The sequence below is a fragment of the Epinephelus fuscoguttatus genome, linkage group LG13 (genome assembly GCF_011397635.1).
Source record: "Epinephelus fuscoguttatus linkage group LG13, E.fuscoguttatus.final_Chr_v1".
In the NCBI taxonomy this organism is placed as follows: Eukaryota; Metazoa; Chordata; class Actinopteri; order Perciformes; family Serranidae; genus Epinephelus; species Epinephelus fuscoguttatus.
In genome coordinates, this window is record NC_064764.1 from 20,104,125 (window position 1) to 20,127,757 (window position 23,633).

The window sequence follows — 23,633 nt, forward strand, 5'->3', positions numbered from 1 at the left end:
TAGAGAAGTCATTTGAATAAACCTCCATTTTCTCCGTCAGTTCTGAGCGATGCCTGGTGCCTGTCAGTCGTTGAATCATATGATAGCGCTGGTTTTTATTCTCCAAAAATCTACATTGAGACATTTGATGGTTTGACAGAGCTGCAATAAATAGCTTTGTGCTCTGAGATCCGGCCCTTGACTTTACTCCGTCCTCAGTGTGTCAAGTGCAGATCTGCCACTGAGAATTTGACTGAGCCAGGCACCAAACCAATATGATCCTTCTACAACCTGGATGAGCTTCTTTTAGATGCGAGTCTGTGAATACCACTTAGGTTTTTTTTTTTTTTCCAGCTACTATCAAGAAACACTGGCAGGCTGCCTCCAAGTTTACAGTGCTTTTCTATTCCAGCCCTCAAAGAACCCATTTTATCTTTGCTGTCACCTCACTGACTGCGCGGCTGCCTCACTTTGTTAGACCAGAGAAGCAGCCAGCTCTGTGTTATCAAGGGAAAGTGCATTTATTTAGAGCCTCAAGCTGAGATGGCTTTTGGGCATCTAAATCTCAAAGTTTATTCTTGACACTTCCTGCCTCTTTACATTTTTTTTTTCCCGCCGCTCCATAATGGAATCAGCTGGGAGTCTGTGAAATATTGCATATGCTGTACGGTGCAGATAGAGCACCTGTAATCTCCAGACAGACATCCCATCGCACCGCTGTAGTCACTCCCAAAGTCCACTTTTTTAAAAAATTCCATTTGATTCTTCATATTTGGGTTATGCCTGGAGATTTCATATGAAAACATGATTGCTGCTGAGATGGCAGGAAAATCTGGGCATGTGATACGCCGGCTCACACCTATGCTGAAAATGCATCTTCTTCTACTTTCTATGTTATTTCTTCTCTGAAATTTACCTTTTAATGAGATGCATTTTTTTTCTACATCTGTCTTGAATTCGTGGATTCAGCAGAGGATTATTCTAATGCCGCTCATGCTGTCACATGGATATTGCATACAGTTTGAAAGCAGTAAACTGCCTGGTGAACTTCAGCGATGAGGGACTTCTGAAGGGATTTCACACTTGTGTAGGATTAAGATTTGCATTGGCCAGTCAGGAAAGATCATATATGCTGCAACCTTTACACTGAAGGCATAGAAATATTGTAGATGTCAGGGAACAGCTCCCACTGGTTGATATGTTAATATCATTTTCAATGTGTCAGATCATATTTTATTTTCTAATTGTGTTGTTGTAACTCATCCTTTTGTACATTTACACGCTCTATCACTACTGATACTACTGAGAAAAGTAACTCCTTAGAGTTCTTTTTGTGTTATCAAAATAAAAACCCCTTTGCGACTCCTTGTGCATGTTGGTTATATTTAGGTGCATAGCACCAAAATCTGGGCCCTATGCACGAGCAGTCTCTGTGGGCCCCCTACCCTTTTTCTCTTGATCCATGTCCGTCTCATGTACCTTTTGATTTTTTTTAAGTCAGTTTGCTTCTTTCCCTTTCACTTTTTTTTTTATTTTTTGAAACCCTGATTTTCCTTAATTGGGAAAAAGTGTACGTTGGTGCTCCAGCAGCATAAGCAGTAACTCACTCAGCTCAAGTTGCATTTACAGATGAATCCTTGTGCACAGGTGGACTCACCATTTTGTGTATTGAAGAGGTGCCAGGAGCCTCAGTGGGCTTCCACTATTTTTTTATACAAAGTTCAATCTTTCAACCGGAATATTCAGCTAATCTTGAAGTAGCTGTGGCACTAATTACTTCCAGGGCCCCCTCCCACTGGGGCCCTGGGTAATCGGTCCCACTTCTCCCCCACAAAACAATGCCCCTGGTTATACTTACCACAGGGCCTGTAGCCTACTGTATGCCTATCTTTGAATGTACTGACTCTACCATCATTGCATAGCCTAGTCTACAGCCCATAATCTGTAACTCTGCAGGCTTGTCTTTTTCACCCACAAATTCAAAATAATAGGAATACTACCACACTGCATAGGCTGTCCTCTCTGCTATCCTGCTAACTGAGCTACACATGAGCCCTGACACAGCCACATGATTTGATACCTTCCACGAGTACACAGCTGCCTGTGAAGAAGTAGAAATAGGTGCATAAAAAAAAAACAAAAAACAGTGCAAATACATCTGGACATTTCTTTTTTGTTGTAGTTGTGGTGACAAAAGAAACAGGAAAATATAATACTATTTTTTAAAGTAATAGGTTGTTTATTTGGAAATGCAGCTAAATAACTGGTTACTTAAAGGCGCTGTATGTAAGAATGTGGCCAAAACGATTACTGCACTCAAATTCAAAACACTGCTGCGAGTTGTGTCCGCCCCCCCTCCCCTACAGATTTGAGGTTGCTGGAGAGCGGCACGCTGGAGACTGATTCGTTTGCCCATGGACGGCTGCCGTGGCAGGGCCGCGTCGCCGCATCCTTGATCTTCGGTTTTCCAGCGGACCATTCGAGTAAGTCCGGCTTCTCTGCTGCTAACGCTGCTGCCAGGATACAGCTGAGGAGGAGCCGGCTGCTAATGCTATGTACCGGGACACTGCTAATGCTGCTTGCCATGCTGCTGTAGCTCAGTCATAATTGTAACTGATGCTGAGACTCTACTGACTGCGTGACTGGTAGACGGCGGTGGGTGGCGCAACAGGCCAAAACACAAATTCAAAACATAAACATGATTTGTGGACCGTACATTTTTTTTTAAATGCGAATATTCTGGCTGTACTATTGTTGTTGGTGAGATCAGTATGTTATATGAACATTATTCCTTAGTCTCTGTGACATATTAGGAGGATTTTACGACTATTTGCTTTAGATTTCTTACATATAGCTCCTTTAAATTGCAAAACTAACACATTACTTGTTACAACGAAAAGTAATTTGAGTACCTGTTACCCAAACACTGCATTTAAACTGTTATATATGATAAAAATGAGATGCTCAGGTGAACTGAGAAACCCTCTCAAAACATGAAAATCCTCAAAAAGAGACATTTTTTTTGCTCACAGCAACAGTATAATAAAACAGACAGTTACACTCAACAATAAATTGAAAGTGAACCTCAGTATGTGACAGCTGGACTATTACAACATTCAAATATCTCTTACATGTTTTTATAATTCAATAAATAGATTTAGTTTTTAATTAAGTACATGTTCATCTAATACTTGGTTCCTTTACTCATGGCTGTATTGATTTTTAAGCATTTAGGAGCAGTGGAGCAAACTGTAATCACAGCATTGACACATTTACACCTTACAAATTTGTTACAGCCAATGTGTTAGCAAACAGTTGGCTAATTGTATCTCCAGCAGACACGAAGCAACATTTGCATTCATTCAAAGTAGTGTTTGCGGCCACCTGGGCAATATGAGTCCACTACTCACTCCTCTTTTAGCTCTGTTCAGGTCTAAAGGTCTCCAACAACTCCTGAGGAGAGATATCTGTCTCTTTAGCTGCTAAGTGCTCCACTATGTTCACCAGGTAGTGGCTCACTGTGTCTGTCTGCTGTTTGTTGCTGGGCAGGTAGTGTAGAGGAGGTTTTTATAGCTTTGTCACTCCTGCTGCTGCTGCTGGAAATGATGCAGATGAGAGAGATGGGAGCGACTCAAAAGCCGTGGGCTGTAAAACCAAAATAAAGAGCTGAAAGGTGCTAAAATGTTCTGGAGAGCTGAGGGGAACTGCAAACGTTATTTTCTGTGGGTTTATTACGACGAGTGACCCTTTCCAATTACACATAATCATTTTTACACCTTTTTTATTTGAAATTATTGATAAGTGCCGCTTTAAGTAGTTTGTAAATAGAGGATTTTAGTGTCTTTGCATATGATGTCGTACATCAGTGTGCTGTCCAGATGGAGGCCATTCAGCTGGAGGCAAACACTACAAACACTGCGCAGATGCTTATGATTTGCACTGTTTACAGCTGTTCCAGTTGACCAAAGTAGAGGAAAAAAGGGGCCATTTTAAGTCCAGAAAACAGTAGAATGTAAAGCGGAGAAGTAAAAAAACAAACCAAAACGTCACAAAGAAACAGCGACAAATGTGGACCAAAAACCTCCTTCTTCAGTCTAATTTCAAACATAGATGGTGAAGTGTCTAAAACATGACTTGCTTATAGGCGTCTCAGACCTTTGGGAACAGTTGACCTAGTAGGTAGAAAACAGCAGTTAGCTAACATTAGCCTGATAGCGGTGCATCCATGTAAAGAGCTAAAATATAATAGACTTATATATTATACCCAAGCACATTTACTCACCTGGCCTAAAATGAGATGGTACTCTTTTCAGTTGTGAACTCATTCACACACAAAATAGTTTTAGTCCACTAGACTCCATCTTATAGTTAGAGTTGTATATAGCTTATCGTGAACTATAGACTAGAGTGTACATTTCATTGGCTCGCGATGCAACTTTAGTTGCGTTAGGTGGTCTGGAGGACGAGGTCATTTGCATTAATGATTATGTCCATGCCTGGGAAATTGATCAATTTGTGGGAAAAAAAAATATTTTTCTTTGTTTTGTATAGATCACATCTGACACCAGTTTCAATTTTCTGATGATAGCTGCTTCCTGCAGATTGATCCAGCCCTTTAATGTAGTCACTCTCCTCAATTTTCAGGTCACTCAGTGTATGGATTTATCACCTCCTGCCCTCCATCTGAATTTTGCACGTCGTCATAGTCATGTGATTGCAAACAAACCATTATCATTGGGGGTTTTTTTGGCACTTTTTAGGTTGATTAATTATTTTGATAGTATTTGAACTGAGCCTTTGGATACCCTCACATGTTGATAAGACTAGTAGCATAACAGTCATTTGCAGAATCATTATCTACACAAAGATATTTCATTGTACAGCTGCTGAGAAATAGGTGATACTGTAAGTTGATGTCGAATACACAGCAGTGTGTTTTTGTGACCATGAAACATGTAATATATGTATGTAATATTGGTAAAATACCCGAACATTGCTGTTTATTAAAACAGAGATTATATAACAAGGTGGTACAGCTCTCTTATAGTGCATCACTTCATTGGCAAGGATCACACCACTGAAGATTTGAAAAGTATTAGTACTGGCTTATACTGAGTCACAGAGGGGGACAGATAATCATTTACTGAAATTAGAAGTGTAATAGATCCACAGACTTACAAATTTCTCTCCTAATGAGCTGAGTGAGGAATTGTCTCTCTATCGATTCCAATGATGTTTTTCCCTCCTGGTTTCTTCTGCACTCTTCTTTCCCCCGAATAAAGCTAGTGTGGTTTAACTCTATTTTTTTATTATAATGATTTGGATAATTAATAAATAAATATGCTATGTGTTGATTTGAGTTTGATTTTTGTGTTGATTCTCGTTAGAGCTGCAACAAAAGATGATTTTAATCACCATTTAATCTGACAGTTACTTCCACCGTAAACCAATTTTGTTTTTGTCAGAAAATATTTTAAAAATTCCTCCAGAGCCCAAGTCAGCCTATTCAAATTGTTTTTTCCTTGACAAACAAAACCCAAAATATTTCATTTGCCTTTATCTAAGAGAAAAAGCAGCAGATAATCCATCTGAAACTGCAAAATTTCTTAGCTCTGATTAAAAAAAATCATAAATTAGCCGATTAAAAAAAATAACTGCAGGACATATATTCATTCATTCATTCATTCATTCATTCATTCATCTTCTAACCGCTTCATCCTCTTGAGGGTCGCAGGGGGGCTGGAGCCTATCCCAGCTGACATCAGGCGAGAGGCAGTGTACACCCTGGACAGGTCACCAGACTATCGCAGGGCTACATATATATATATATATATATATATATATATATATATATATATATATACATATATATATAAGTTGTGGGGGTTTTTTTGGCTTTTTGCCAGGGAAGTTTCAAGTGTGAAAGGATTTGAGAGAGGGGACGAGATGCAGCAAGGGGTCAAGGGCTGGAATTGAGCCTGCGGCTGCTGTGGCAGGGAAATTGCCTTTGTACCGCTCTACCCACTGATCTACTCAGCGGCCTAATTGTATAATATTTTGATCTTTTTAATTTGTAAATTTTCAGATGAACTGTATGATTAAATGCCCTCAAATGGGTTGCAAATAACTCCGTGGCTGGACCGGCTACTAAAACAAAGAACAGAGAAGCTCGGATTACAACTCAGAGACGGACCGTGACTTAATTCTCTGCTCAGGACTCATTATAGCTTTACATTGCAAATAGTAGTTTGCTGCTATATTAATGTTCTCAATGTATTATGTAGCACCTTTAAAAAAACACACTGGAAGAAAAAAGTTGACACAAGTACACAATGACATCATTTCAGGCCAGTATAATTAATTTGCTATTATACTGAATATAGTAAGATGTGGATTTTTCTAGTGTCTAAGCGGTTAAAGAAGAGGCGGACATTTTCACTGCAACACTCCTGTTATGATTTGTGAAAACATGCCATCAAAGGCAGAAACAGCATAAAAGATCTTAAAGAAAAAAAAAAGATAGAGGCAGGTGTGCCTCGTAGAGAGTGTAAAAATATGTACAGAAAATACTCTGAAGCTGTGTGAGCTTGTTTGGTTTCACTTTTTTGACATACTGTATGTTAAGTGATGTTACCAACACCTCTAACTGGCTGTGACAACACTGCACACCACACATCTGAGGTGTTTCTTTCTCGCTGGTGAGATGTTCTACAGTTGCATGTTCCCGGCAGCAAACTGCAGCAGAGACAGGATAGGATTGTTGTTTTCCCCCTGCTTCGTGTGTGTGTGTGTGTGTGTGTGTGTGTGCGCATGTGTGTGTTTATGACACAATGCTCATGATACTGACTGTGGTGCCATGAAGATGACACAGATATAAAACAATATACTGTAAGAGTGATGGATGGTGGAGGAAGAGAAAATCATTCTGTGCTTTAGTAAAGATGACATTTGTAATATGAGCTCCGGCCTTCACTGATGAGAAGTCACCAAAATATATGACTTACCTCTTGTGTTGTAAAAGGTCACGTTTCAGAGACAGTAAAACCATTTTGGTCTGACTCTGGAGCCGTATTGATGATTTGACCCTGCCCTAAATAGAAAATCCATTTTGAGCAGTTTGGATGTCATGATCTGAGAGAGAGAGAGACTTTTGTTTTGCGTTGTCGCTGTTACTTTTGACCAAACTCAGCAGTGAAGAGGTTTATGGCTGTCGCATGCACACATTCCTACAGTTTTGTTTCCATAGAAACACTGAGTCCCGGGCAGGCGTGTATTTTAGAGTTACATAAGCCTTTACCAGTAATACGGAATACACACCGATATGGGTATTCTCTTTTGACTGGATTCCTATTTTTAGGAATATTATATCCAGTGGAGACATTTTAGAAATCAAGTTTTATTGTTTTATACTCGTGCTATTTTTAGCTCTTTAACTGTACTCCGATCTAGAGGTCTCTGCCTAACATGTTTCTCTACATAATGTGTAAACTTCCATCACGACTCGAACTGTGTGTCCTGACTGAAAGTCAAGACGCACAGTTTATTGCTGTGTCTGTTACACTGCGTGCCATATGAATGTGGGTGTTGCACAACAGCTGGTCTTTATCAACACAGTTCTACATATGTGATGCAACCGTGTCTATAATTATGCAACGGCTCAGGCGTCAGCGCTTGAATAATGTATGGAAATTAAATGCATATTAATGGTCATGATTAAGTCTAGTGCCATTGTTAGTTTTTGAAAAAGGGTACAGTTAATTAGACCATCCACATCAGTGAGATTTCTTCTTTCTCTTTTTTTTTTTTTTTTTTTTTGGTGGGGTCGAGCGGATCTTGAGGAGGGGAAACAGGTTGAAGAGAGATTCAGCCCGAGGCCAGCAGGGTTCATGTGTTTCCAGAGACTATGGTCTTACAGTAACTCCTACACCATCTGCAGGAACAATAGAGCATTATTAATAGATGTAAGATGAAGCTATTTGGGTCTAGTGTATTACTGTAGCAACCTTTTGCCTCAGGCGCAATTTCATTTCACTTGTTCCAACCTTTTTCCTCATCATGCACCAGCAAAGTTGCTATTGATGTTTCAGTCCTGTATTTACTGTATGGATGTCAATATAACGCCACAGCGTCGACTCTGTTATTCAATAAAGCAGGTACGGCTGACTGCTGGTGGTGATTAAGTGGCTGTTATAAAACCAAAACAGAGAGTGTTTTGCACCACAGTTTTCTCAGAATCACTATATGTTGATAATCAAGTGGTGACTGTGTTTTGGCTGGAAGCAATTTAAAAGGCTCACAATGCAATGAGATTTCCATTCACACTTAACTCTCAATTGCTTTGGCCCTAAAGTTCTCATTAGCTTTGCCCGCTTTATTCACTGCAGCACACTTCCATATGCCTAAAGGCTCCGGGACTCTGAAGCAATAGTGCAGAAGTAATACTCTGAATACCCCAAACGCACTTGATGTTCAGTCTCTTGCACATCTGCGATTGTGTACAGAGCTGTTATCAGTGAATTATTTTATGACCTTGGGAATCGGGCGGAATCACAGATGCCTCCAGTTTCGATGATGACATCCCGGCAATCAGCAGCAGTGTCTCACTGTGTGCGAGCGCTTCGTCTTAGTTTGGACCCAACTGTCGCTGCTAGAACAATATTAAGCTGGTAATTAAAACATGTGATAATAACCTACTGCCATCGCTGATTTCCTAATGGATTTCAACAAGTCTTAACATGAGTGCCCCCAGCCATTCGCTGAAATAAGGGCTTTTTAGGGCTGATATAACCAATTTAGTGTTTTGATTCAGATGTAAACCTAATTATAGATTTTCTATGCTCACGTTCAGTGAGAAATGAAAGTTGTGTTTTCAGCAGAATATTAAACATGCCAAGATGGAAGGGGCTTTGCTGTGAGCAGTGTAGTACGATGTATTGCACAGGCAGCTATGACAGCAGCTGCTGAATAGTGGTGATGAGTAATCACTAATAAGCATCCAATAACTTTGCATGAAAATAAAAAAATGTTGCTGATCATTAATTCAAAGCTCATGATTTTGTTAATTGCATTAATTTGTTTCTGAGAACGTGAGGGGAGTTTTTAAGCAGGGTTTTAATTCAGAGTCCCCTGTGAGGGAACATTTAGTCTAAGTGTATCATATTCTGCTATCTTGTGCTGAATTTGCAGAGCAGGGTTTACGGGTACACACACACACACACACACACACACACACACAAACCCAGAAAATGCAGAGTAGTAGGATATTTCGTTTTAATCTGTAGCCTCCCAAACGACAGAATTTAACGCTTTTACCTAAATTGTCACACTCATTTTGGCTTTTCTGCAGTTGAACAATGTTATGTAACAGATACTTCATGTAACTTTTTGTGCTTTGGATTATATTGGATTCCCTTTCTCATGTCAGAGAGCTCCAAAGAAATTTTTACTGTGAGCTAGACCTCCTGAAGCCTCTGCTTGCAGCTGTTACTCCTGTGGGTTCCAGCAATTTGATTATCTTAATCCTCTATCTTTTGGAGCTACTAGCCAAGCTTGAGGTGTGGACTGAACTGTTAAGTAGTGTAAGTGGTGCTGGTGGAGAATACTTACATTTTTTTTACCAGAAGCTGCTTTTTTCTCCCTGAAACAAGTATTCTTCCCCATGAAGTGTTAGTTTTTTCTCCATCAAATGCACATTGCACATTGCAAGTGCATCATCAGCATTTCTAAAGTGACGCAGTATATGCGCTTTAAGGAGGAGATTGTGGATCACGTGACAAAAAGGCAAGACACTTGCCAAGCTCCACATCTCTGTTCAAGACCAACAAACAACAAAACTGTGTTTCAATTGGCTTTTTAGGCTCTAAACGTGGGTGTTTTGTAGCAACCTGTTAGTGCATTTCCATTGGCTTTTTACCCTCAAAACATGGGTGTTTTGTGGCAGCCTATCTGTGTACTACCATTGGCATTTTAGGCTCCAAACGTGGGTCTTTGTAACAACCTATTTATGTTTTTCCAGTGGGTTTTTAGGCTCCAAACATAGGTGTTGTGTAGCAACCCGTTGATGCGTTTCCATTGGCTTTTTAGGCTCTAACCATGGGTGTTTTGTAGCGACCTATCTGTGTGTTTTTGTTGGCTATTTAGGCTCCAAATGTAGGTGTGTTGTAGCAACCTGTTGGTGCGTTTCCATTGGCTTTTTAGGCTCTAAACATGGGTGTTTTGTAGCGACCTATCTGTGTGTTTTTGTCGGCTATTTAGGCTCCAAATGTAGGTGTTTTGTAGCAACCTGTTGGTGCATTTCCATTGGCTTTTAAGGCTCAAAACATGGGTGTTTTGTGGCAGCCTCTCTGTGTATTCCATTGGCAGTTTAGGCTCCAAATATGGGTCTTTGTTGCAACCAGCTCATGTTTTTCCAGCACGTTTTTAGGCTCCTAACATAGGTATGTTTCAGCAACACATTGATATGTTTCCATCAGCTTTTTAGGCTCCAAACATGGTTGTTTTTTAGCAACCCAATAGTGTGTTTCCATCAGCTTTTAAGGCTCCAAACATGGGTGTTTTTTAGCAGCCTGTCTGTGTATTTCCATTGGCATTTTAGGCTCCAAATGTGGGTCTTTGTAGCAATCCATCTGTGTTTCAATCAACTTTTTAGGCTTTAAACATGGGTGTTTTGTAGCAACCCATTGATGTTTTTCCAGCCGGTATTTAGGCTTTAAACATGGGTGTTTTTTTTCGCAACCCAGTGGTGTGTTTCCTTTGTTTTTTGTTTAGGCTTGTAGTGTGCCATAAAAAGCACTTGTTCTTTACCAAGACATCACTGCTTTTCCTGCAGGGATTGTGCCTCCCTAACCAGATATTTTAAGCCAAAACACAGTATTTCATAACCATAACCTAGTGTATTTTGTGCCTTAACAAAACACATAAACCACAGCGTTGTTCTAAAGGAAGGTTTCAGTGTATCCACTACATAATAACAACGCAAATGTAACGTATCTGTGGTTTGCAGAAACAATGCCAACATATTTTCTAGTGATTGTGTTGCGTCTGTCTCGGATCAGCCTTGACCTGTTTTGAATGCATTATGTTGAAACCTCAGGTAAAAAATAATATACCATAAGAAATATACTGATATCAAATGTACAAGTGCTTTGGCATCTCCTTGTGAACACTAATTTCAGAATGGATCTGGCCTTGTATGATTAAATAATAAGCTATTCTTATAAAACACACACGCAGCAAATAACTCAGCTGCACTTTTAATTATCTTTCAAGTTAGGCTGGAAATTGCTCATAAACATCATGTTTGGAAACTGAAAAATCAATTAGGCTTTTTATTTAGGCAGCTGGCTCTGTAATATATTAAGTACTTATTCATGGAGGCACTTTTGTTTGCAGTATTGTTTGTTTTGTGATGTGAAAATGGCAAGAATCCTGATGAATAGCATGTTGTTGATTCTCATGGAACAGTGCCAAGCATATAATTAAATCAGGGCTCTGCGGTTTAATACTAGAGTCGTGAAACATTTCATCTTTAAATGTTAGTTTCCACTGCAGCGAGAATGACACGTAAGTTGCCATAATTTTTTAGGTCTTGAATTTGTAGAAATAAATCTGACAACTCATCCAGTCGATGGTCTTTTCCTCTTTTATTTTTTGTGTTTGACAGGGATGACCTGCCAAGCAAGGACATCATACACCGAGGACGAGGTCCTGTGGGGACACCGCTTCTTCCCAGTTATCTCCTTGGAGGAAGGCTTCTTTAAGGTGGACTACTCTCAGTTCCATGCCACATTCGAGGTGCCCACCCCTCCATACAGCGTGAAGGAGCAGGAGGAGGCCCTGCTCCTCTCCTCGCCCCTCATGGCTCCGTCCCTGTGCAACAGCGGGGAGAAGAACAGCTCTCTGGACTGCCTGGAGACCCTGGAGGACAATGACAGCACCACCAAGCTGCCCACCAAGCTCCAGAAGATCACAGGGCGGGACGGCCTGCCCAAGAAGCTCCTGAGGATGAGCTCCACCACCTCAGAGATGACTTACAGCTTTGGAGACCTGCCCATGAAGCTGCAGCGAATCAGCTCTGTTCCTGGCGTCTCTGATGATAAGCAGGCCGGTAAGGTCAAGATCAGCACAGAGCCCATGAGTAAGTCAGTGGCGGACTTACCTCCCAAGCTGCAGCGACTGGCTGGGGGAGGAGGGGGTAGGATGGACGGACACCTGCCACCCAAACTCAGAAAGATGAATTCAGATCGCTTTACATAGAGCAGGCAACATATTTTAACTTATGCCATCCACCTTTATTTCCCTACCTGAAGCCCTTGTACTATCCCTGATTTATTAATGGACAATATTCTTATATTAAAAGAAATGTAGAATATGTGCACAAATACCTTATATAAAGTAGGGTGATGGAATTGAGCACATTTGTCCCTGGATGTAAGTGTACATGCTATGACGAAAGACCTCTGATATTTTTTTTTAGGATGATGTACAATTAGCACAATCTGGCATGTAAGAAACAGCGCATGTAGAACAGAATCTCAATAATTTCCGGCATGACATTTATTGATATATTATTTTACAAAAACAATTTCATTAGTGAATTTACTGACAGTGAAAAATTGCACAAAGCCATATGATTTACGACGTGGAAAACCTACATTACATGGTTCTAATTTGTGGTGACGAAAGGCACATACATTTGTTTTGAGTTGACTGCTTTTGTTGTTTAATGTAAAATTGTGGCAATGTTATGTTGATTGCATGCTCCTCTTATTGACTTAGCTATACAAAGGTAATAGACAAAGATGTTTAGCCTTAACTATATTACCTTGTTTCCATTTTCATGTTTGTTCACAGCTGGATTTTTGGTATTTCATATAGACTATTTTACCATGTGCGATTTTATGACTTTATTAGTTGATCAATTACAGAATATGTTGCTAGATGATGCATTTTTTCTTTTAATTTGAAAATGCATTATTTGCATCATATGACCTGTCTGAACTGGGCACAGTTTTCACTTGCTTATTAAAGTAACACTTAAGTTGAAAGAGTCAATCAATACTTTTACTTGATAAGCACAAAAGCAATCATTATATAATACCCTGTGATATTAGAAGGCATTTAAGGGACATAAATTAACTGCTTAGGATGGTAGTTCAGTACTGTGCAATCATTTTGTTTCATTATATAACAGAATCAACTTAACCTACAGTAGGCCTGTGTGGTCATACAGAACACTTCATTAGAATTTCAACTTAGGTGTTACTGGTTAGATTTAGAGGTGGGCCCGTAAGGAAATCATAACCTTTGTCTTAAGGGCCCATAATCTCCCTCCTCTGTGATGAAAGCAATAATATTATAATGACTATAATCTTTATATAGCCACAGGGTCTACCGCAGCCCCATATTCATTCTGTTTACTGAATCCATGCCATGAAATCTGGTTTTCTCTAAATGCATCAAAGACATTGTATGATACCCAATCTCTTCAGGAATAAAGATCTAACATAACTGTTTAGCATCTTGCTACTTTGACTAGATGTAACGCATGCTTTACCCATTTAAATCAATAAAATGTTATTATTACGTATTACAGGGGGTGGTCAAAATGATGGAAGAGCAACAACATGCTTACCTCACTGTAAGAGAGCTGGCCTGTGCATGTGCACCTACCACCGTATAATAAGTCTGATCTTCGCCCAAAGCTAAGCATATTCAAATCACTGTGCACATAACAATTTTGACTGTTCAGCTGAAAAGCGATCTTCACCCACAAAATGATCATTTGTACATCAGTTACTCATCTTGTGTTGCCTTGAATTCATGATGAAAACATCGTTTTTCTAGTGTGCCTCAACGATGGTGGAAGAATTGAAAAACTGAGAACGTTCTTGATGAATTGGAGTAAAAGGCGGCAGCGGAAACACACAGTACATGATAAGGCACACAATTACTGGCACCCTTCTATAAGGTAGCGTATAATAAATGACGTGACAACACACAAAGACCTTGGAAGGATGATGTTTTTTTTTTTCTGCTGGCAGAATTGGCGCGGTGTGGATCAGTGTGGATAAATGAAAAATGAAAATGAGTTTTATTAACGAGTTATGTGACATTGTGAGTGTAATGATATTATCCAAAATCCTGTTGGTGACACATTACATTACTTCGCTACATAATATATTACAAAAATAACACGTTACAAAATTAACATGGTACCCCCAACACTGCAATTCATACAGTATAAGCCAAGTACTTCTTAAACACATGCATTTTAACTAAGACCTAATTATTTAAAACACTTATTTATACAAGTAGCGGGTGCTTGCCCAGGTGCGCTACTCTTCTGTGTGTGAGACATTTTATGTAGAAATAGAAAGGTTTTGGTGAAAATGCATGTGTTTGGGAAGAACTGAACATATGACTAGATAAATGAGACTTGGATTATACTGCATGAGTTGTGTGACAGTTTATAAACAGATGTTTTGATGTAGTTTTGTTGTTGTTTAACACGGACCCCTATGACTTCAATTCATCAAGAATTTTCTCAGTTTTGGGATTCTTCATTCACCGTGGAGGCATGCAAAAAAAAAAAAGCCAAGTTTTCTCTCTGAACTTAACACAACACTGTGAGTAACTGATATACCAATGGTCATTTTGAGGGTGAAGTATTCCTTTAAAGCCATAGTCTTACATGTGGGATATATATGTATTTACTTTCTTTTCCAGACTTAGGTTAGTTTAAAAAAAAAAAGTACTGTAGCTACAGCCAGCTGCTGGTAAGCTTAATTTAGCACAAATATTGGCAAAACCTAGCCTGGCTCAGTCTGTAGAGGGAAAAAGTCTGTAATCTGTGAAATGGTAATTATTTTATTCTTTTTTGTTTGTTTGTTTGTTTGTTTGCTGGTGCTGATAGGCAGATTCCGTTACCCTTGGACAGAGCCAAGGCAGCTGTTTTCCCCTGTTTCCAGTGTCTATGCTAAGCTAAGCTAACCAGCTGCTGGCTGTAGCTTAATTTCTAATGTTCAGGTATGAGATGGTATCAATCTCCTCCTAATCTCAAAATGTACAATTTTGATTCTCACAAAGCAACAGCGTCTCCAAACCACATCCAGTCGCCAGAAGAAAATGTTGGCATTCTGCAAACCACAGATACATTACATTTGTATGTTTCATAAGTGAGATGTAAAGTGACATAGTTCTGATTCCATGTACGTGAACTCACTGGTCCTCAGGAGGTGGAGGGATGTGGATAGCTAAGTAAGACAACTGCCGAGCTGCCAACCACCGCAACATGATGGTTATTTTTTGTGACCTGTTGCTGCATTTCCAGCAGCTTGCAGTTGCTGTGTCTCCACCGTGGATTGTGCCACCAATAGCAATTCTTTTAGACCAAGACACTATTCCACCAGGGATAGACCTTTTTCACAACAGACATTTTGACATGTCCTTGTAGGAAAAGCACAGATGTATTTAACAATATTATTGGTGGCTGCATTCCATTTAGGGGAAGCTTTGGTACTATGCACGCTGGCTCACTGTAATAGCTAACTGGGATGCTTAATGGAACTTAAACATTGTTTATGCCATCAGTTTCACCTGCACTTTTCCTACTGTGACAAGTCTGCTATGAAAAAGGCCCACTGTTGCACTAAAACTGCATATTTCAAGCCAAAACACGACCTTTTTCCTGACTATGACCAAGTGTTTTTGGTGTAAACATAATCCCATGCTAAGCACAGTGTGGTTGATACATTAAGGGACATAAAGTTTCAACATAGCCTGTATCAATAGTTCCCAACTGGTCCAGCCACGGGGTCCAGATTTCTCTTAAGTCATTAGTTCAAGTACCACACAGTCTAATACATTCAGTTTTCTGTCTTTGCTAAGTAGCTTTCCATTAGCCACACACTGTACAGCAGGAAACAGCACTTGAAAATAAAAGTTCTGTGCTGGAGAATCGCTGCACTTTAAAATGAAGTGGGTTTTTTTGGTTTGTTTCTTTTTACAAGTCACTTACGGTCCATTCAGAATAGACCTGCGACCCGCTTTCGGACCACAACCCACCAGCCGGGAACCACTGACCTACATACTACATAATAATATACAAATGCAATGTATCTGTGGTCTGCAGAAACATACAAAGCCAACATTTATTCCAGTGAGCTGGTTGACACACCGGACAATACATACCTTAATTTTAATACCATCTGTTTTTGTAAGGAAATGATTTCTTTGTTAACGTCGCCAAGCACATGTGCATGTATACATTTAGAGACAAAAAGCCCTGGTAAAAATAATATACTTGGATGATAACTCCAATTGTATATGCCTACTGATACTGAACATGTGCTGTAGTAGATAACTGGACCAAAACCCTGTCAAAAGTCTCAGGGGCAGAGATGCAGACGATTATATCTTTTTAGAGTCAGTGGTACAGTCTGCAGACCTTTTTTTTTTTTTCCCAAACACAAAAGCTACAACATTCACAATGGATTGCTCGTGCTATTTTTGTACATTTATCTTGCCTTATTGACAACACATGCAGGGCTGCAAATTGATGTGATCTATTTCTAAATCTGGACCAAAACTGTGCCAGATAAAGGATCCCACATCGACACAGAGCCAGTGTCACTGCGAGAAGCCTTTTCTTCTTGTGCTTTCATTGTTTTGATCATACCCTGTGTAATCATCGCTGCTGTTCATATTTCACAGTACACCCTTTGTTGCTGTCAAATACGCTGTGTAAATAATAACTGTGTTTCAAGGGATACCTTAAAGGACTTGTGGAGATAAAGTCAGTGCCATGACTGTAGGTATCACAGGCAGTTGGGTTAATTCTGTGTTTATCTTGAGAAAACCCTTTGTCCTGAATCTCTCAAATAAACCCATGGGATGGATCACAATATCAAAACTGCTGACGGCATTATCCTCTGACTCCTCGGAGATTGGGTGCAGATCCCTTAAGGCCACCTTAAATCAACACTTGTCCAGCCAGAAAACAATCGCCCTTTATCACCAAGGAGATCTTTGCCCTAGATGTCACTTTGTTTTTATTTTTTTGCTGTTGTTTTTTTGTCTTGTCACATGAGGTCTCTCCAGCAGGGCCATTAATGCATCTAAACAGAAATAGCATTTCAGTACTAAAATTATTGACTCAAGTGTATTTTGAGGATGTGGGAGGTTTGTAGTAGGAGGCAAGAAGAGGGTTATTTAGAGTCTAAAATCTTGTTAGCATTCCATAAAAACGTAATTCTTCGAGAGATGTTCTGATAATTTCCATTATCAGTTTTCTTGACAAATAATATCTCACACGGACGCAGCCTGTGGTAAAGAAAACAGCTGGCATCACTTGCTAATTACACGACAAATGAAACACAATTTTGCCCTGAAATATCAGCATTTATTTCCTTTCACAGCTTCTATTGATATAGTTTCTCCAAATACAGCACAAAATCAAATCTGTTTACCTCCCAAGAAACATTTTTCCAAGTTAGAGATCTGCAAATATAACTCGACTCAACTTGTTAAAAAAGACGAGTGACAGTGAAACTTCATTAAACATTCAAAATTGAATATGGCACGCTGACTGGCTGTTTGAACACTTCTGTCACCACTCGCACCACATCACTATGTGTCAGCGTCAAGATGGAATGATACATGATGCATCACATATGAGGAATGGTGCAACATAAGACCAAACTGCTGGTGACTTTGCACTGCAAGACAAATGTCCTTCCACCGTGACAGTGGTTTGCTGTGTTTACCTTGTAGCTTGTTTACCATTTCAGATGCAACATGTGAATGTCTGTCATCATGTAATTTTAAAAAGGAAAAAAAGCCCTCTTTCATGGACAGAGTGTGGCATGGAAAACTCAATTCCAGGCACACAATGCGTCAGCCTATATTTAGTAAAGGCTGTCTACATTTTAGCCTTCCAACTGATAGTTCGCTAAGCCCTTCCCATTGAACAGTGATTGTCCAATCATCAATGAATCAGCTTTGCAACCACAATGAGGTACAGCGAGCCTTTCAAACTTTAGATGGTGGTTCCATTTGTTTGTCCCTTTGCATAGCCAACCAACATTAGCCTCTGTCCTGGAAGTTCACACTGTATTCAGGATTGAGATATCAACTCAACCACAAAAGACCCAATAGTGCTCACCCAAAGGGCTTTTTGCCTGTAATGTTAAAAGTGAAACATAGCCTCCCAAAACAAAGACATTCATTCATTCATTCATTCATCTTCTAACCGCTTCATCCTCTTGAAGGTCGCGGGGGGGCTGGAGCCTATCCCAGCTGACATCGGGCAAGAGGCAGGGTACACCCTGGACAGGTCGCCAGACTATCGCAGGGCTAAAACAAAGACAATGAAGCATAAATCTGTAACCTATATTGCTTGTCAAAGTGCTAAGCAGCCAGCCAGGGTTATGCTGGAATAAAATGACACTCCTTATCATATCATTAAACAGTGCTGTATGTCTGTCTGCATGTATGTACTGTAATGTTAAGGCTGCAGCCGTCTTTCAACAGGGGTCGGCAAAATTTACTACCAAAAGAGACATTTTCGGTTTATTTAAAGCCTTTAAACAATACTAACAGGTTTAAATGAGCATTTATTAATAGCCTAGGTTTTACCACATCATAAACTGGGCCACTGGGATATTTATGATTATTTGGTACTTAAACTTTGCAGCGTTGGTGGCGACAGCAAATGCAAATATCCATGCACTATAAAGTTCACTATTTTCTTTCTACACTTTTCCTTTTTTGGATGTGGAATCCATTGTTAGCTGAGCTAGACTGGAGACTAGCCACCACTACTGAGGTCTGGTCAGGAAAAGGCACCAGATGTGCATCATAGATGTATGTAGCACATTTTAGTTTACAAAATGTTAAACTGTTTTTTTCAGTTATGGGTGGCTGTGGCTCAGAAGGTAGTGTAGGTCGTCCACTTATCAGAAGATTGGTAGTTTGATCCCAAAAAGCAGAATGTGGCTCAAGAGCCATGGGTTGCCTACCTCAAGCTAGTTAGTGACGTCACAAGAATGATTTGTTTCTGTTGTCCACTTGTTCGCCAGTAGTTGTTGAGCTAGGCTTGGTAAACCTGATACTGTGAAGCATGTTTGCTCCTTTGATGGCTGTTGATATGTTTTTTTTTTTTTAAGGCCAGTTATGAGATGTTTTGGGCCAGCAAGGTATTGGTGGTGTCTCCATGACAAGGTTAAAAGTCTGTTATGTACTCTGAGAAGTGGATTTGCAAACAAACACAAAACTGAGTGACCACCACCAGCTGTCTAAAAGAAAAGGCAATTGCTTTATTTACCTTTGTCCGTAGGTCTTTGTATCTCATCAAAACTCTGAAACTCCCAACATCAACACTTAACCAGTCTGAGGCACAACATTGTGCTCAGTGCTCCTTGTAAACAACCATTCTTGTGATGTTACCAACTAGCTTGTTGAAAGATGGCTGCGCCCAGCTGGCAAAAAAGTGGAATACCATCTGGTTTTCTAGCAAATCTGGGTGGTTATCACATTTGATTGCAGTATCATATCTTGCCTAAACTAAAATTCAAATGAACCACAGTAATATCATTCAGTGTTTCATCTCCACTTTAAGGCCGGTTTATGCTCAAATGCTCAGGTGTTCTTATACTTAAGCACTTCTGTTTAAGAATATACTGGTGCCTTTAGCATCAAGTCTTTTAACATGGTATAATCAAGTCAAGTCAAACTTTATTACAGAGGAAATTTGGTATCTGTCAGGTATACAAACACATTCATCAAAAAAAAGAACAACAAAAAAAAATCACATGATAAAACCATCAGATAGCTTGATGACAAGGACAAACAGTACAATTGCTTGGAAATATGAGGTCACTTCAAATGAAGACAGTGCAGGAAACAGCTGAATGCTGAACAAAAAATGTTACTGTCATTTGCTTTTAAAGCTGCAATATGCAATATTCTGAAAAGAGAAAAAATCCCAAAACAAAAAAGGCAGAAAATGAAATACATCTTCCACCTGCGGCTCTTCCCTCTCCCTCTCCGCCCTAAGCCCCTCCCACCACATGAGTATGGGCATATGCACTTCATACATTCTCTCTGTTTATCAGACGACATATGAGACAAGAATTAGCTAGCTAGCACAGTCCCTCCATCTTGCTCCTTAGCGCTTTGGACTTCTCACCAGAAAGAGAGCGGGCAGAGGCAATGGAGAAAAACCTTCAGTTCAGCTGTAGCAGCTTGAATTTAGCCAGCACAACCCCCAGTGCTGGGGGGTCACAGCCAGCAGGCTGACAGAGGCAGCACTGGGTCTAACTTGTGTAACGGGAGCAACAGAAAGTGTGTTGACCTTGCTCCAGCAGCTCAGTCCCCAGACACTGGCTAGATTTGGATAGTTGCGACTGCAGACTATGGGTCCCGGTCGGCAGCTGGTGCCTGCTCTCCTCCCAGTGAGGTGGCCTATAGTGGCGGGGAGTGAGGCACAAGCTAACATTAGCTACATGAAGGTGAACTTGAAGCAGCAGCTGTGAGCCTTTAGTTTCAATTAGCAGAGGGCTAAACTATAGGCAACATTTTCTCTCCGTCCCTGAAACATGCTGATATTGACACGTACTTGTAGGCAGTTCAGTCAGGACCACTTTAGTCAAAGAAAATTTGATTTCCATTTGCAGTATTATATTTTGCGGTATGGCTCTGTTCTGGGGCCTCTCTGCTTTTCCTCGAGCCAACACAGAACCTAAGGCAGAGAGAGCACACTTCTCCGCCCTTCCACATGCCTACGTGGAAAGCCTAAGGCAAAGAGAGCACACCTCTCCACCCTTGCATGCGCCTACATGGAAAGCCTTAAAGCAGAGAGAGCACACCTCTCTGCCCTTCCATGCACATACGAGGAAAGCCTGAGGCAGAGAGAGCAAACCTCTCAGCCTAAGTCAGGGAGGGCAGCAGCAAAGACCCCCGGGAACAGAGCAGCATCAATAACAAACAGAAATGACGGTGATGAGTCAGACATGAAAAGGAGGAGCTGGGGTGGAGGAGGGTTGCAAAGCAGCTTGCACAGGAAGCAGCAATAGTAGGCAGACCAGAGCAGTTTAAATAAGGCACCCTGAATAAGATTTGGCAATTGGTTGCGCAGAAAGGAATCATGTGATCTATCAGCTGACTCCCTTCCATCACTCGGCTGCTCCATCAGTTGACTGGGCTGTTTGAGATCAGCTAATGTAGCTGGGATGTAGGCTGAGCTTGACATCTTGTCGTGCGTCAACTAACCCTATGCTCATTTTGTTGCCAAGGCTTTTTCCATCTGAAGGAACATGTTTGCCCATTACATTCGTAGACCAGTCAATAGGAGTGCCTTCTTTTCAGAAATGACATGTCATTGGCCAAATCCTCCGGTCATGGGCTAGACTTTTTAAAGCCTGAAAATAGAGTCAAGAGGAAGTCCAGAAGTCTAGTTTTCTCCCAGACCAATTAAATTACAATATGCTGAAAAGTTATTCTAGGATTATTGCCAAGTGACACAAAATAAAACTGTTTACCCCAGCTTTGCGAGCATATTTAAGACCATGTTACTCTGTTGTTGTTTAAAAAGAATCAGATGGCAACATAAAGGTTAACAAAGGCCAGTGTTAAAACCAACTCAGGAGGCTAATTTTATCTTATTTAGCCAGCTAGCTACACCTGATACAATCTGCTGGTGACATTTCAGCTGGCAAAATCGATAGTTGCTGGTTGGAAATGGAAGACCTTTAATTGTCTACCTCTGCCTGAAATCAAGGATCCATTGTTTTAATAATCACTGAGAGTCTGAGTGGTAGAACTGCCTCCATTATCATTATGAACTTAATGCCATGAGAACGGAAGCCTTAACAGGCATAGCAACAGTAACTAAGAGGGCAAGACAATATAGTTATCATGCTACACCCTACCCATTGATGAACGCATGTTTTTTTTCCTTTAATAAAAAATTACTGTCCCCAGAGATCACCAGTGATGGTAGGGGACTTCGGAAACACTCCAGATATCATTCTTTAAGTTTTATCACATATTGAAAATCCAGTAGATATTATTCATCTGTCAGTGTGAGCCCTGCCACTGGGTATAAATGTAACCTTGCTACACTGACAGTCAGATTTTGTCACTGCCACATACTTTGGATTGTCAAGATTAGTCTTCAGTCCATCTGACTGGAGAGTGAATCAACTTTTCAAGGCCTCGGTAGTGATTTCCAATTCATTTTTATTGCAGCGGCTCCTGACTCATGAGCTCTGGGTGTGATTTACCGAGGTGCAGGTTGGGCAGGGAAGCTTAGTGCTCACTCCAGCTCAAGGCGATCATGACAGTGGTTAGACAATATCTGCACTATGAAACGAATTTGAGGGTGGTATTATTGTTTGTTGCTCAACATGCCTTCTGACACTGAACATAAACTGAAGCCAGATTACTAGAGGGAGCGCTACTTATTGGAATGAAATGAAAAAATTCTCCGTGTACAGTGATATATTTGATAAATTAAGTATCTACCAGTAATATCTAACCACTGTGTGTAGCATTTAGGGGGATATTTTAGGGCGGAGATAGAATATAATATAGTAAGTACGTTTTCTTTGGTGTATAAGTACATGAAAATAAGAATCCTTGTGTTAGAATGAGCTGTTTATATCTCCATCTAGCTGGTCCTCATCCATAGAGATTTCCATGTGGCACCACCATATTTCTACAGTAGCCCAGAACAGAAATACCAAACACCAGCTTTAGATAGGGCTTTTTGTGTTTTCGCCAGCATAGTTAGCAGCCCCTCCACAATGAGCAGAGTTGACAAAACACAGATTTTTTTTTTTAATGTGACACTGCTGAGAAAGAGACCTGTGCGTATAATTCGACTCCTGCTAAAAACCTCCTGAATGTCAGGATGTTGGGTTATCTGAGAAAAATGTCAGCAAACATTTGTAGGTGCTTGTCTTTTTATCCCATTTTATTAGCTGGAGACAAAACATGACTCCACAGGGCTGTAGGCTACATAGGAGTGTTAAAATATCGCTTTGTTGTGTTACTGGGAGCCAGAACAGAAGGAATCATGGCTCAACACTTAAATTTTATCGCATACCAGCTGCCACCACCCATCAACAAAAATGAAGACAACTATGGTTAAATGCGATAAGACAAAAGAACTGGACAGAGGTGATCATCAAAAATGTTCACATGTACAGCGCACTCTTCATATCAGGTTAGGGAAAAAGTATTAACTGTTGTAGTGATGAATAATGTTATGTGTATTAAGGGTTATCATGTCCACCTCATCAGAAATTGGGGAGGTGTTAAGAGGAATATTGGATTTCTCTGTAACATTTACTTTTTGGCGCAACAGCTAACATTAGCGTCAATAGCAAAACAAACTGAAGGAAAGCATTCAAGTGTGATCCTCCTTTGTAATATTGGCACAGTAATCAGCCACAATCATCCCACCTTCAGCAATCCTGTCAAATCATCCGTCCACTGAGTGAGAGCATACGGGTCGGCCAGTCTGGTCCCAGTCTGGTGATGCTCTACACTAAAATGAAATTTAAAAAAATTTATGAACAGTCCAGCTTGTACTCAGAATGAGTATTTGTGAACGCACAACTCGCATGATCTTCCTTGATTGTCGAAAACAA

General features: G+C 40.3%; 1 protein-coding gene across 1 annotated transcript in view; it reads left to right on the top strand.

Moving 5' to 3' along the window:
• The window catches only part of kcnj3a (potassium inwardly rectifying channel subfamily J member 3a), a 37,120-nt gene extending 22,884 nt beyond the window's left edge, over positions 1–14,236 (top strand). The window contains exon 3 of the mRNA XM_049594811.1: positions 11,642–14,236. Within this exon, the coding sequence (XP_049450768.1) occupies positions 11,642–12,234 (593 nt within the window). The 3' untranslated portion in view covers positions 12,235–14,236. The remainder of the gene's footprint in view (positions 1–11,641) is intronic.
• The last annotated feature ends 9,397 nt before the right edge of the window (positions 14,237–23,633 follow it).